This window comes from Mizuhopecten yessoensis, unplaced genomic scaffold (assembly GCF_002113885.1).
Source record: "Mizuhopecten yessoensis strain PY_sf001 unplaced genomic scaffold, ASM211388v2 scaffold3961, whole genome shotgun sequence".
In the NCBI taxonomy this organism is placed as follows: domain Eukaryota; kingdom Metazoa; phylum Mollusca; class Bivalvia; order Pectinida; family Pectinidae; genus Mizuhopecten; species Mizuhopecten yessoensis.
The window spans coordinates 9,390-24,609 of NW_018405306.1; the positions used below are offsets into that span (position 1 = coordinate 9,390).

General features: G+C 35.8%; 1 protein-coding gene across 1 annotated transcript in view; it reads left to right on the forward strand.

Moving 5' to 3' along the window:
* Positions 1 to 2,642: 2,642 nt before the first annotated feature.
* LOC110448267 overlaps positions 2,643 to 15,220 on the forward strand; it is a gene marked incomplete at its 5' end in the record, with an annotated part of 49,429 nt that continues 36,851 nt past the window's right edge. Inside the window, 2 exons of the mRNA XM_021494434.1 lie at positions 2,643 to 3,098; positions 9,328 to 9,398. Of these exons, the coding sequence (XP_021350109.1) occupies positions 2,643 to 3,098; positions 9,328 to 9,398 (527 nt within the window). The remainder of the gene's footprint in view (positions 3,099 to 9,327; positions 9,399 to 15,220) is intronic.

The window sequence follows — 15,220 nt, forward strand, 5'->3', positions numbered from 1 at the left end:
ACACAATACTATATGAAAATATTAACAGGTTGATAAAAAGCAGATTTTCTGTAATATATGAATGGACGTAATGATTAATTGAAAAATTCAATTTTAGCTGTCACCATAATGTACGTATCATTTACTGCTTTTCATTATATGTTTTTCAATTTCAAAAGTATTTTATTTACGGATTAACTTCAAACTTCACAACAAGGTTAATTACCATGAAACCTCAGACAAGTTCGATCACCGCCATTATCCGACCATAATTTGTGGAGTTATGCCCCTTTATGGATTTGTCGAAACAGTGTCCGCTCGATATCTCGAGTAATTATTAACGGATTAACTTCAAACTTCACAACAAGGTTAATTACCATGAAAGCTTTTAATATCAATTACTCACAAATACTTCATATATTTCAATCATACAAACAACTGCTCTTTCAATGTGTGACGGGCGTATTATATACCGCTCGCAGTAACCTTGTATTTAATTGGTCTGATGCATTACTAATACCATATACTAAACAGTACAGATTTAAATATCCTAATAGATTATAAATAGTGGTAATATGATGCCCAATATTTGAATACAGAGGACATTGAAAGAAAAAATGTATTAGATCTTCCCTCTGTACACCACATACATAGGAAGCATCATCAATCAGATGGTCTTGTAACTTATCAAAGTTAAGATCACTTTTAAAATTTCTTAGCTCGACATAAAATGATGTTAAGTTTCCTCGGAACACAGTTAATAGAAGTTTCTGAGACAGATTTTTTAAAGTTTTTTTTAAGTTTCTTTTTAAAAGATGAAATTGAGATGGAGTCTTGTACAGTGCTATCAAGTGCATTCCATTTTACCATTGAGTAGTAGTTCTTGTCTGTGGTATATTAAAGAATCTGTTATTTCTAAAGGTATAGTTATTATTTACATTTAGAAATGGTTGAATGATATTATCGAGATAAGTTGGAGTGTAATTATTAAGAATCTTATACATTAATGTTAGTTTATGATTTTGTCTTCGTGTGTGTAATGTTTCAAATTGTGTTTCAGTATACAGAATGTGATGAGATGTACTACCTCGTCTGAGGCCAGTAATTAAACGCATAGCTTCTTCTAGTTGAACTGATTCTAAAAGATCTGATTCAGATTTGGTACAATTATCCCATACTATATCAGAATATTCTAGCACAGGTCTTATATAAGAGACATATAATGTTTTTAATGTATTCCTATCAACTGTAGTTTTTAAAATTCTAAGAATACTTAGTCTAGAGTTCGCTTTTTTATAAATATTTGAAATGTGATCTGACCATGTCCCTTTACTGTTAAATGTTAGTCCTAAGTGAGTATGGTGTTCATGTTGTGCAATCGGAGTATTGTTAAATAGCAGTTGAGGATGATTGTTAATGTGTCTACGAGAGAAGTTAATAGCTACAGTCTTATTCGGATTGAATAGGATCTGCCATTGCTTTGACCATTCAGAGATTGAGTCAAGCTAGATCATCATTAAGCATGTTATATTAGTAGGTGTTGTAAGGTCATTGTTATTATTTACTATTACATAGAGAGAGGTATCATCTGCAAATAGTTCTATATGAGAAGTTACATTATTAGTAATATCATTAATAAAAAGAAGAAAGAGGAAGGGACCAAGGACAGATCCTTGAGGAACCCCTGAAGAAATAGGTTTGGTACTAGATTTATAACCTTCAAAGTTACCCCTTTGTTTTCTGTCAGATAAGTAAGCTTTAAACCAATTGTATAATTTACCTTTAATACCATATGTTTTTAGTTTATATAATAGGCCCAAATGCCATACTCGATCAAGTGCTTTACTTATGTCACAGAAAACAAAACGCAAATCTTTACCTTGGTCTAAATTACTACTTAATTATAGTATTATAGATATATCAGCTAGTTGATTAGTAGTGGAGTCTTTGGGTTGACATCCTGACTTATGTACACTTAACATATTGTGACTTGAAATATAATTAAACGTATATTTAAAAATATTTTTTTCGAACATTTTGATAAATATAGATGTAATAGCAATAGGTCTATAATTATTGAGATCACTGATATCATTATATGTTTAGATTGCTATGTTAAATTAATTAATAAAATAGAAATTATTGAATAAGAAATTAGTTTCATGATATGTAAATGTCAGGTTTGTTTTAAACCTGATGAACACTTAATATCTGTCAATGAGCTATCAGTGTATAGCACTTATAGACAGCTCTTGACCACACCTGTGTGCTGTCACCAGGCAACAGCTACGTAGCCCCCTGGGGCCCCCCTTCCCCACAAAGGTGACACCCTAGTGTGTATTACCTGGACAGACATATAGTAATCATGTATTATAGGTAACATGATGTAATAATGTTGTAAATTTTGTATTTATATAAGAAGTTTTGATAAAATTTAGGGGGGATGAATATTTTATGGGGGGGGGGATGAGTATTTTGTGCATAAAATATTCATCCGGATGAGTATTTTATGGGAGAATAAATTTTATATGACACCGGTACTAAATTTAAGGGTCCAAAATTGGGAGTCACCCTCCTAAATTAAAGGGACAGTTGGCAAGTATTAAATTATTATTGTAAATAAAACTGATTTATATATATAATTTTTTTTTCCCTGTACAAAGGAGGAACGGCTTTGGAGGATGATTTATGGCAAAATGGCAGCTCCAGTCCATCTACCTTTTTCAGCAAACCAGCTTTTCAGACTTACTTCAGTGGTGAGACCGGCAACCTTCATTGTTCAAGCGTCATCTATTCTGAGTTCGCAAGTGAAAGATCAAGTGGGATGTCCTCATCTTCATCTGTTGTTGCCTCCAAAATGAAAACAACATTGGATGTTGCTGAGTCAAAGGAAGTCTTCAGCTTGGCTATTCCTTTGGATTTGTCCAGTGCCACTACCTTACCAATTTGCATGCAAGCAGAAGCAGAATCTTTGTGTAACTATGTCGGAACTTTTAAACATTTAAGAGAAATCTATCTCTACTGTCCTGATGGGGAGTTAGAAAATGCCAGACAGATCTTCACCGAAGCTTTTCAGTTTCATCTGCAGTGGAGTGTTGATTTCTCACTGTTAGAGAAGGGTAAGTGTAATTATGTTTTTTTATACCCCGCTTTCACCGAAACGGGGGATATTAATTTGGGTTTGTTTGTCTGTCTTTCTGTCTGTCTGTCACACTTCGTTTCCGTGCAATATAACTACAACAAATGTTAACCAATTTTCTTTCAGCAGACCCCATTTGGTGGAGTTATGTCCCCTTAAATAACGAAACATGTCATTAACTGCTACGCTTTGTTTCCGTGCAATAACTACAACAAATGTTTACCAATTGTCTTCACACTTGGTCACAGGGTTAAATGCCTTACAGCCAAGTTCGATAACCACTTTCAGCAGACCCCATTTGGCAGAGTTATGGCCACTTGAATAACGAAAAACGTCATGAACTGATGTGCTTCGTTTCCGTGCAATAACTACAACAAATGTTAACCAATTTTCTTCACACTTGGTTACAGGGTTAAATGCCTTAAGGACTCTGCCAAGTTCGATTACCACTTTCAGCAGACCCAATTTGGTGGAGTTATGGCACCTTGAATAATGAAAATGTCATTATCTGCCGCGCTTCGCTTCCTTGCAATAGCTACAACAAATGTTAACCGATTTTCTTCAAAATATGCCACAGGGTTAAATGCCTTAAGGGCTCAGCCACGTTCGATGGCCACTTTCAGCAGACTCCATTTGATGGAGTTATGGCCCCTTGAAAAATGAAAATGTCATTATCTGCCGCGCTTCGTTTCCATGCAATTACTACAACAAATGTTAACCGATTTTCTTCAAACTTGGTCACAGGGTTAAATGCCTTATGGGCTCAGCCAAATTCGATGACCACTTTCAGTGGACCCAATTTGGCAGAGTTCGCCCCTTGAATAATGAAAAACATCATTATCTGCCGTTTCTGTTTATTAAATCTTGCAAATATTATTTGATTGTCCTCAAACTTAGTAACAGGGTTCAATGCATTAAGAGCTCGGCCAAGTTTGATAACCACTTTAATCGGACTCCATTTGGCAAAGTTATGGCCCCTTGATTATTGAAAAACATCATTATTTGCAGTTTCCACTTTATAACTCTAGCAAATATTAGCCAAATTCCTTCAAACTTGATAACAATGTTTTTGTTCCTCTGTCTTTCCACCCATCTTTGGCACTCTCTGGATTTCGTGTGATAATGCTGTAGATATTGTTCAGATGTTTCAACCAAATTCCGTATGCACATCCAACTCATGCCAAGTTTGCCAACCGATGTGATTTGTACATATTTAAGGATAATCAATGAGGTATATGGCTTTTTTTTTTTATCAAGTTTCAAGCTATACATTATGTCTCAACAGCACGATACTCACCTGTTTAAACCTAACCTCAATACAGTTAACCTACAATACTGTTAACCTACAATATGTCCTGCAAGCGGGGGATGTAAATTCCATTTTTCTTGTTCTCTGAAGGTTTCTCTGTTATCCATCCAACACTAAGCCCATGCTTGGTATTTAAAGCCCATCAATATTTATTGCAGTGAGGAGGAAATGCCAACAAAAGTTTTTTCATTGTCCCGTAATAAGCCCATCCCCCTGATTTCAGTCAAAGATTAATGTGTTGGACCCCTGGCCTAATAAAAATGGAACTGTTTTTCCTGTTTCACGATTGACCCTATTTTTTCCTGCCGACCCAAAAACATTCTATTTGTTTCTCAAAGTCACAGACGTTATTACATGTATTTTATCCATTTCCCAATTAGTAAATCAAAATTTTAATGAATCTGCTGTAGTGTAGTGTCAGACACTAAGAATAATGATGAGTACAGAAACTTCGTAAAAACAATCTTTACTTATCTTCAATTCAATAGCATTATAAGTTGTGTCATGTTGCTATGCAATGGCTGAAATGAAAGGAAAAACCTTCCAAATTCCTGTGAAACACTTGACAGCCGCATTGGGTACAAAAGTAGATACTCAAGTAGATGTGTCGGCTGACACTTTTTTGCAGGGTAGACCACTCTTAAATCAGATCTTGAACTTTTTCCATTTATAGGACTCCTATATGTTTTTTCTTTATTTTTAGGTCACCTGAGACAAAGTCTCAAATGACCTATCGCAATCGCCTTTTGTCCGGCGTCGTGCGTCCGTAAACAATTAACATTTCCTACCCCCTCTCCAAAACCCCTGAACCAATTTCAATGAAATTTTGCAGAAACCTTCCATGGCCAAAGGTCAACGACGTCTTCTCAAAACCCCTGAACCAATTCCTCAATGAAATTTTGCAGAAACCTTCCATGGCCAAAGGTCAACCAAAAGTGTGAATTATATAGTCCCCAGTCCCCAGGGGCCTGAGGGTGGGGCCAAAAAGGGTCTTTACTATAGTTTATATAGGCAAATCACATTTTGGACCAGCATCAGTTTAATTTCCATTGGAATTAATTCAAACTTGGTTAGCATTATCAGTATTGGATAGCAGTTTGATGGTATGCACATATCAGCCCTGACTGACCCCAGGGGCTGATGGGTGGGGCCAAAAAGGGTTGAATTGACTGAAATTTCAAAAATCTTTTTCTGAAGACCCAGATATGGTAGAATCAAATACTCTTCATAGATGGAAAGGTCTTAGGTTGCTTTACCAAAATTGTGAATTTCATGTCCCTGGGTTCCCACGTTTCCCCCTGGGGAGGGGGTAAACTTTACTATAGCTTATATGCAGGGAAATCAAATTTTGGACCAGCATTTGTTTAATTTCCATTTGAATTAATTCAAACTTGGTTAGCATTATCAGTATTTGATAGCAGTTTGATGATGTGCACAAATCAGCCCTGACTGACCCCCAGGGGCTGATGGGAGGGGCCAAAAAGGGTTGAATTGACTGAAATTTCAAAAACCGTCTTCTCAAGATCCTGATATGGTAGAATCAAATACTTTTCATAGATGGAAGGGTCTTAATGTGCTCAAATAGTGGTTCTGTCAGTCAGCTGAATTTTGGTTGTACATAATTTTATAAAGTACATATACTACCCAGATCTTTCACACTACTTTTGCAATTTTTGCATTACATGTAGTTCAAGTTACCTTTGTTACAAAATGTTAACTTTTTCATTTGGCAACATCGATAATATCAGTTTTTACATAACTCAGGTGACTGATAAGGCCCATGGGCCTCTTGTTCTATATTTAATACTTATTTATTGGAAGCCCTGTGCAAGGTAGTTTTTAGATCACCTGGCCCGAAGGGCCAAGTGAGCTTATGCCATGGTGCGGCGTCCGTCCGTCCGGCGTCCGTCGTCAATATTTTACTTAAAACAACTTCCTCTCAATAACCAAAAGGCCTAGGGTAATGATATTTGGCCAGTAGCATGCTGGGATAAAGGGCTACCAAGTTTGTTCAAATGAATAACCTTGACCCACTTTCAAGGTCACAGGGGTAAAATGTCTTTAAAGAACTTCTAACAACTTCTTCTCAATAACCAAAAAGCCCAGGGTACTGATATTGGGCCTGTAGCATGCTGAGATGAAGGGCTACAAAGGTTATTCAAATGAAAGACCTTGACCCACTTTCAAGGTCACAGGGGTCAAATGTCTTAAAATCTTCAAACAGCTTCTTCTCAATAACCGAAAAGCCCAGGTTACTGATATTGGGCCTGTAACATGCTGGGATGAAAGGCTACCAAGTTTGTTCAAATGAATGACCTTGACCCACTTTCAAGGTCACAGGGGTCAAATGTGTAAAAATCTTCAAAAAACTTCTTCTCAATAACTAAAAGGCCAAGGGTACTGATATTGGGCCTGTAGCATGCTGGGTTGAAAGGCTACCAAGTTTGTTCAAATAATTTACCTTGACCCACTTTCAACCTAATGTTCTTGTTCGACATTCAAGGTCACAGGCTTCATATGTTTAAATCTTTTAACAGGTTCTTATATTTATGAATCAAACTCTGATATTCTGCCTGTAGCTGTATTTTAGTCCTTTTTTAAGATTGCAAGTGTGAGATGAATACCAGGTGAGCGATGCAGGCCCATTGGGCCTCTTGTTATATTTGCATGTTATTATGTAATTGGGATTCTAAGTGCCTCCTGTCATATTATTAATTTGAACGCATGTTGACTAACAACTTTAAGTTATATCAAGTACTAAATAGATTTTTAGCTCACCTGTCCGTCCGTCTGTCATCATTTATTTTTGAACGACTTCTTCTGGAGGACCTATAGGGTCATGATATTTGGCCAGTAGGTACCTGGGATAGAGTGCTATAAACGTTCCTCATTAAAATTACCTTGACCTATTTTCAAGATCACAGGGTTCAAATATGTTAAAAACTTCAAACAACAATATCCTTAGAACCATTTGGACTAGAGTCATGATAATTGAGTATGTTATGTAGACTAGCAGTGCAAATATTTTTCTTAATTACAGTAGTGAGGTCAAAGGTCAACTGTAAGTGCTAGTCAGGGTCAAATGTCAACATGGTTTAGAGTTTAACAATTTTCCTCTCAAGTTCCACAAGGCCCAGGGTCATAATATTTGGCCAGAAGGTAGGTACCTGGGATGAAGTGCTGTAAATTTTCCTCATTAAAATTTCCTTTACCTACTTTCAAGGACACAGGGGTCAAATATGTTAAAACTTTAAACAATGATATCCTAAGAAGCATTTGGTCTAGAGTCATGATTCTTGGGTATGCTATTTACATGTAGACCAGCAGTGCAAATCTTTTTCTTTGTCAACTTCAAGTGCTTGTCGGAATCAAAGGTCATCGTGGGTTAAAAGACTTAAAATTAACATTTGAAATTTCAAACAATATCAGAATATAAGAAGCGTTTAAGAGATGTTAAATGTCTTGTGTTTTAGTTGCCAAATTTGGTCTGAAGTTACCTATTTGTCAGTTTCATGAAACAAAAGAAACAGGTGAGCGATAAAGGCCCTCTAGGCCTCTTGTTCTCAAATTTCACATAAAGGTTCCCAATGATCCTGAGTTATGTATAATGAATTTTGGGACTGATCACAAAATAAAGATGGCCGACAGGCAGCCATCTTAAATTTGAGAGTTAAAGTTTGTATTGAAGTGCTATTTCTTAGAACGAACTAGAGGGATCTTTCTCAAATTTCACATGAAAGTTCCCCATGGTCCCTAGTTACACATATCTATTTTGGGAATGAAGAGAAACCCAAGATGACCAATACACAGTCATCTTGAATTTTGAGAGTTAAAGATTGTTAGCGCTATTTTTAGCCCACCATCACCAGCACACATGCAGGCATACACACATAGGGAGATATTAGCCAGATGGTATAATACTAGTAGTTAGCGCCTGATGAGGCGGCTCCTGCGAATTCTTCAAAATTGTATTGAATAATGTATATGCTAATTTTATTCATTGTATTAAATTGTATATCTATGTACTGTAAAGCGCTATAGAGTGGCTTATGTTAGCTAGATAGGGCGCTATATAAAATGTTGTATATATTATTTTTTTATTTATTAGATTGGGGGCTTTGTAAATTACCTGTCGCCTTAAACAATTCTTGTTATCGCTATTTCCCAGAAAGTACTTGAGGGATCTGTATCAAATTTGATATGTAAGTTCCCTTTTGTCTATAGTATTAGTTATGCATGTTTATTTTTGAGACTGATCGACTAAACGAAAAGGCCAACAGGTGGCCATTTTTGATTTTGACAGTGAATGTTTGTTATCGCTATTTCTCAGGAAGTACGTACTATAGGGATCTTTCTCAAATTAGACATGTACGCTTACTTTGTTTTCTTGGTGTGCATGTTTACTTTTGAGACTAATCTGATAAAGATATTTTTAGAGTGATCATAAAAGCAAGTTGGCCCCAGGAACTACTTAACAGATCTTTCTCATATTGCAATGATCTATTTCTTTCACGTTAAGTACTGTACTAGTAAATATGAGAAACGACAAACTCACTGAAGGTTGTCTTTCATACACAGCATGAGTATTAAGTTTAGATCAAAAGTTAACTCCATGTGCATTTACTGTTTTCCTAGTATGACTCAATCAAACAGATAAGTGAAAAGAAGAGAAAAGATGGAACTGACATAGAACTAACGAAGGTGATACAAGATGCATTTACTGTTGACATGAATATCGATCCAACAGATAAGAGAAAAAGGAAGCAAGAAGATCGATCAAATATACATAGAACTTATGTAGATCATACAAGGAAGGCAATTCTGTCTCATGTAGGTTCATATTGGGAGATTATTGTTCATTTTGGCAAATTGATAATTTGTTTTGTCTTGTATTATGTAGGTCGAGTAGGAGGGAGGAGAAAATCACCAATACAACTGGAGATATTGGAAGGGTGTTTGACTGACCAAAAGGTAAATGGAAGCATCGTACCTGTAAATTCTGTAAGCAAACCAGCAGCACATTTTGTTTCTTTCTGCACAAAGGTTCTCAGCTTTTACCTTGCCTTGTCATATAAGCTTGATATATACATGCACACCAACAAAACATCTATATTTAACATTAATATAATAAGCTGCATAAATAGAATGAAAGCAATAGTTATTCACCCTAATGTATAAATAACTAAAGTTGTTGGGCGAGGAGATCCAACGTCCCGTGGATAGGGGTCGGTTGATGTACCAGCGTAGGAATCATCAAGATAATCTTTAGCACTTCCCCAGAATCTCATTTCCTCACATGATCACTCAATAATTACTATGACGTAATATTATGAACCATTATTTGCACCTTAGTTCTGATACATATTATTGTAAAGTTGTTCTGATGAGGGTTGGCCTAGCCATTCGAAACATGTGAATTAATTAGGCTTTGAGATGGTTGGGTGAGCGTGGCATACATGAGGAGTTCCATAAAATATTTTTAACATCAGCCTTTCAGCCCGTATAAACTACTACATTAGCACCAGTACCTGGTTCCAGTGCAAAGGTAACATTGTAAACTCAGAAACAAGAACAATTTGTGTTGTTTACGCGTCAAAAAGACTATTTTTGTATCGCGTCTACCCGCCCACCTGCTCTAGCTATACACGAGTGTAATATCCTTGTGTGTACTATCATGGCTATGGAGGTCGACCCCAGTAAAAAAGCTGAATACCAAGTTCTGGTCGACTCTTATAAACATAAAGACATAGCGGAGTGCTTCGCCAATATGCACTTCAGTTTCAATCTCGAGGTTGATGCTATTAAAAGCAGTGTTAAAGAGCTCGACACACGCAACATCCAATTGGAGAACTTCGCTACTCATGCTAACCAGGCTCACGGCGAACTAAAACCGGCTATGAGTACTGAAATAGTCAGTGAGGCACATGAATGTTTGAAATTAGAGATATGGGGGCGCAAATGGAACCTGGTGATTAAAGGTATCGAGGGATCCGAGGGAGAAAACCCCAGGGAGACAGTTAAAAAGGTCAAAGCATTTTTGTTAAAAGATCTAAAAATTGTGAATGAAGCCGTTGAAAATATGACATTCCAAGCAGCACATCGACTAAAAGGGGGCCAGGAGGGAACAAAAAACGTCATTGTGCGTTTCAGCAGCCTGATCGACAGGGATGAGGTGCTGGAGGTAGGTATGGGTCTCAAATCTGGATTTGGTTTTAGCATTGTTCCAGGCCTACCCCCCGAAATAAGTAAACTTAGATCCAAACTACTAAAGAAGCGCTGGGAAATGAAACCGGAAGAAAAACAGAGGCGGTATGAATAGGACAGTTACATGGAGAGGTCAACGGCTGGTGCTATACAGGAAAACTATATGTGGGGTTTTGTGTCTTGCCGAGGTGTTGTGGTGATTTACTTTTCGGTGACATATGTCCGTCTAGGTCGGCCTTGCGATTGCAAATAACTGTTGAATAACCGTATAACAATCCGGTATATTGTCGGTAAATATCTATTCGTTCGATGGTGATTTTTAAACAAAGTAAAGAAGCGTTTTGTGTGCTAATAAGAATTAATCACGAGCTTTGCGTTTTACAGTAAATATTTTATGAATGGACAGTTGCTCATTGTCGCAAGATTGATCCAGACTGTCTGTACTCATCATACACATACGATGCTACGCTATTTTATACATGCATAAAACCGGATTTGTGTGTATATATATTATGATGCAGGGCTGGGTTTTATTAGGTGGCATTGGCTCAGTGATACATTCAGTCTCCTTTTTTCTTCTTTAAAATTTGCTTGTGTTGCACAGTAAAGTTTCGTGTAATGTGTCATTGAGCTGATGACGCTGGTATAACTGGGTCCAGGTGTCTACTGGTTAGATATTATTGTTAATTTACATGTTTCCAGGGTTGGAAAATACTAATTTCAAATTTGGAGAATCCTCAGCTCCTTATATTGGGCATATAAAGAGAATGGTCGAAAGGGAAGTTTTTCTACAGGGATTAGGGAACGGGGAATTTACTTTGATTGTTAAAAATGCGTCTTTCATTTTCTTAGTCAATATTAAGGTTTATTTGTTGAAGATACACATTGTCAATTTGCCATTTGATAATGGGTAGCATAAAAATAGGAAGCCTGAATTGCCGAGGTCTTGCAAGTAATGCAGTTAAAAGGCGTGATATTTTTCATAGATGTCGAAATATGATATTACAATATTGACTGATACACACAGCGATGTTAATGTCGAAACACTCTGGCGAAATGAGTGGGGAGGTGATATAAAATTTGCATCGTTTTCTTCACATAGTAGGGGCATTGCAATAATATTTCAAAACTCCTTCGCTTACAAGGTGGAGAATGAATACAAAGACCCCGATGGAAATTATTTATTATTGAACATCACAATTCAAGACGTAAAAATAACACTCGGTGGAATATACGGCCCGAACAATGACATCCCAGCTTTTTTCACAAACCTGCAAAATAAAATCGAATTGATTGGGAATGATACTACATTATTGCAGGAGATTGGAATGTTGCCCTTGATAATGAAGTAGACACCGTTAATTATTGCAATCGTAATAATACAAAAGCTAACATAGAAATCCATAATATGATGCAGAATCTTGATCTAGTCGATGTCTGGAGAGAATTAAATGTAGATGCCCGAAAATACACATGGTTGGTGCTAATGGGGAAAAAAAGTCACTTGGATTATTTTCTGGTCTCCTTGGATTTACAAAATAATATTACAACAGCAGGTATGGATTTTGCTTACAAGTCAGATCATTCACCAATCAACATAGAATTGGAATTCATTAAACAACAGCGCGGAAGAGGAACATGGAAATTTAACAACAGTTTACTAGGGGATACTGAATATGTAAATATAGTTAAGAATGTTATAAAAGATGTTATTGTACAATACAGAGTAGACGAAAATGACGATTTAGAAAATGCTGAATTTAGTATTAGCGATCAATTACTATGGGAAACTTTAAAACTAATGATCAGGGGAAAAACGATCAGTTACTCATCTTTTAAGAAACGAGAACGCGGAAAACAAGAAAATGACCTAACAGATAAATTAAAAGAGTTATATAATCGAGACCAAACTGAGAACAACGCACAATTACTTAAAGATATTTTGGAAACGGAGGGTAAACTAAAAATATTAAGAGATAAAAAAAATCAAAGGGATTATAACCAGGGCAAAGGGGCGATGGAAAATCGAAGGTGAAAAAAGTACGAAGTATTTTTGTAATCTAGAAAAACGACAATACAACGAGAAAAATTGATTCCAAAATTAATAACACATGACGGACAAGAAGTAAACGATTTACACGAAATACTTAACCAGCAATTAACGTTCTACTCAAACCTGTATACAACAAAGGGAACTATGTTTAATGAAATACACCAGGAAACTTTTTTTAATGATAATAATCCATTCATAAATAAACTCACTGATGAGCAACACGACTCTATGAACGGTGTACTTATAAGGTTGAGGAGTGTCTAAAAACATTGAAACATATGAATAATGGGAAGTCTCCAGGTTTAGATGGATTCACCGTAGAGTTTTATAAGTTTTTCTGGATATAGACATAAAACAATACATTTTAAAATCTCTTAATCAAGCATTTAGTAAGGAGGCAGTGTCAATCAGTCAACGCCATTGACATTGGAGTCTTCGATTCCATTGAGTGGTCATTCATAGAAAAAAGTTTGCATTTCTTTGGTTTTAGTGATTACATTATAAATTGTTTTAAAACATTCTATTCTAATATCACAGCTTCTGTTGAAAATAATGGTCACCTCTCCACCTTTTTCCAACTAACACAAGGAGTATGACAAGGAGATCCTCTGTCTCCATATCTTTTCATTATCTGTATTGAATTGCTAAGTGCAGCTGTAAAATATGATCCTGGTGTCAATGGCGTAATCCTCAATAATTCTGAATACCTGATAAGTCAGTATGCAGATGATTCAACCTTGATACTCGAGGATGACCAAAGGTCTCTAGTTAAAGCGTTATATTTGATCGACATCTTTGGAGAATGTTCTGGTCTAAAAACCAATTTTGATAAAACCCAGGCTGTATGGATTGGGGTAAAACGGGGCTGCGGTGAGGAAATCAAATTCAAACTATTGGGAGTGAGATATGATTTTTCCAAACACGATATTTATGAAGATAATTTTACGGAAAAAATAAAGTCAGTGGAATCACTTTTGTCTGATTGGTCATTTAGAAATCTCTCTATTACTGGAAGAGTAACTGTTGTCAAAACTTCAGCTTTTCCAATCATTGTACAGATACTAACTGTCATTCCTAGTCCACCTGCTAAAATCCTTAAAAAGTTTCAAGTCCTGTTCTTTCATTTTATATGGAATAGTAAAATCGATAAACTTAAACAGAATCTCCTAATAGGCGATTTTAAAGATGGATGTTTAAAGGTTCCAGATATTTTTTCTTATAGTAAATCTTTAAAGCTTATGTGGATAAAGAAATGTCTGGATCCAAACAACCATGCAGATTGGAAAAAGTTACTAATTGACAATATTGAAAATATACGAGGAGATAAAATCTGGAGCTTAACAAAAAGTGAACTAGAAGAAATCGCTAAAAGATACAATTTTGGTAAATTTTGGAAAGAAATTTTATCATTTTGGGGAAATCTGTACGAGCCTCTCCCAGCAGCCCCTGAAAACGCACTCTCTCAGCCTCTATGGTTTAACAAAGAAATACAAGTAAATAGACAAACAGTCTTTATAAAAAAAATGTGTAATGAAGGTATTTTCTACGTTTAAGACGTAGTACATGTAGATGAAAATGGAAATTTTCTGTCTTTTAATGATTTCATTCAAAAATACCAATAAATATAAACTTTATGAATTTTAATAGCATTATTAGTGCAATACCAAGAGGCTGGAAGAGAATGATTAGAGATTATGGAAAAAATATTAATAATGTTGCACATTACAATAAAAACATGTCTACTGTATTGATTTATCCGCAACAATCCCATGAAAGGTGGCACACTATCTTAGATATTTCTCTGAACCAAGACGAATGGGGAAAAATTCACTCATGTCCCTTTTACGAGACAAAAGACTCGAAATTACAAAGTTTACAATACAGAATAATTCACAGAATCTTTTTCACAAATTCCATGCTACTGAAGCGAAAACTATTAGAACATGAAGAATGCAGCTTTTGTAGTGGAGAATCAGAAACAATATGTCACCTTTTTTGGGGTTGTACACATTTTCAATCTCTCTGGACATGTTTTATTAACTCGGTTTTACAAAAATATATATTAAACATATGCATACTACTGATTAAAAAATATATATCTTTAATGCGACAATACCACAAAATCCCCGACTGGGAAAGTTGTAAAATATTTATATAAATTATAGAAATTTAGACCTATATTCTGTCTACATGATGTCTCAAAATGCAGCGTACAAGACCCGGCGAAAATGGGAAAGTATCAAGCTTATTCTAGAATGAACTACTAGTACTTAACTTCTCGTTTATATTGTATTTCTTCTCCAGGAACCTTTGTAAACATGTAATGCACTTATGTGACTGACGCAATAAAAAAATGTTAAAGACAAATAAAAATTAGGCTTACATTTACGGAATCCTTGGTGTTGACGCTCCATCACTTACCTTCTTGTATTCACCCTAATGAAAGCAGCTACTTATTATTGAGGAAAAAAACTATGTCTGAAACAATAAACATATATTTAGCTCAACATCATTAGATGGTGGACTTTTCAAAAGC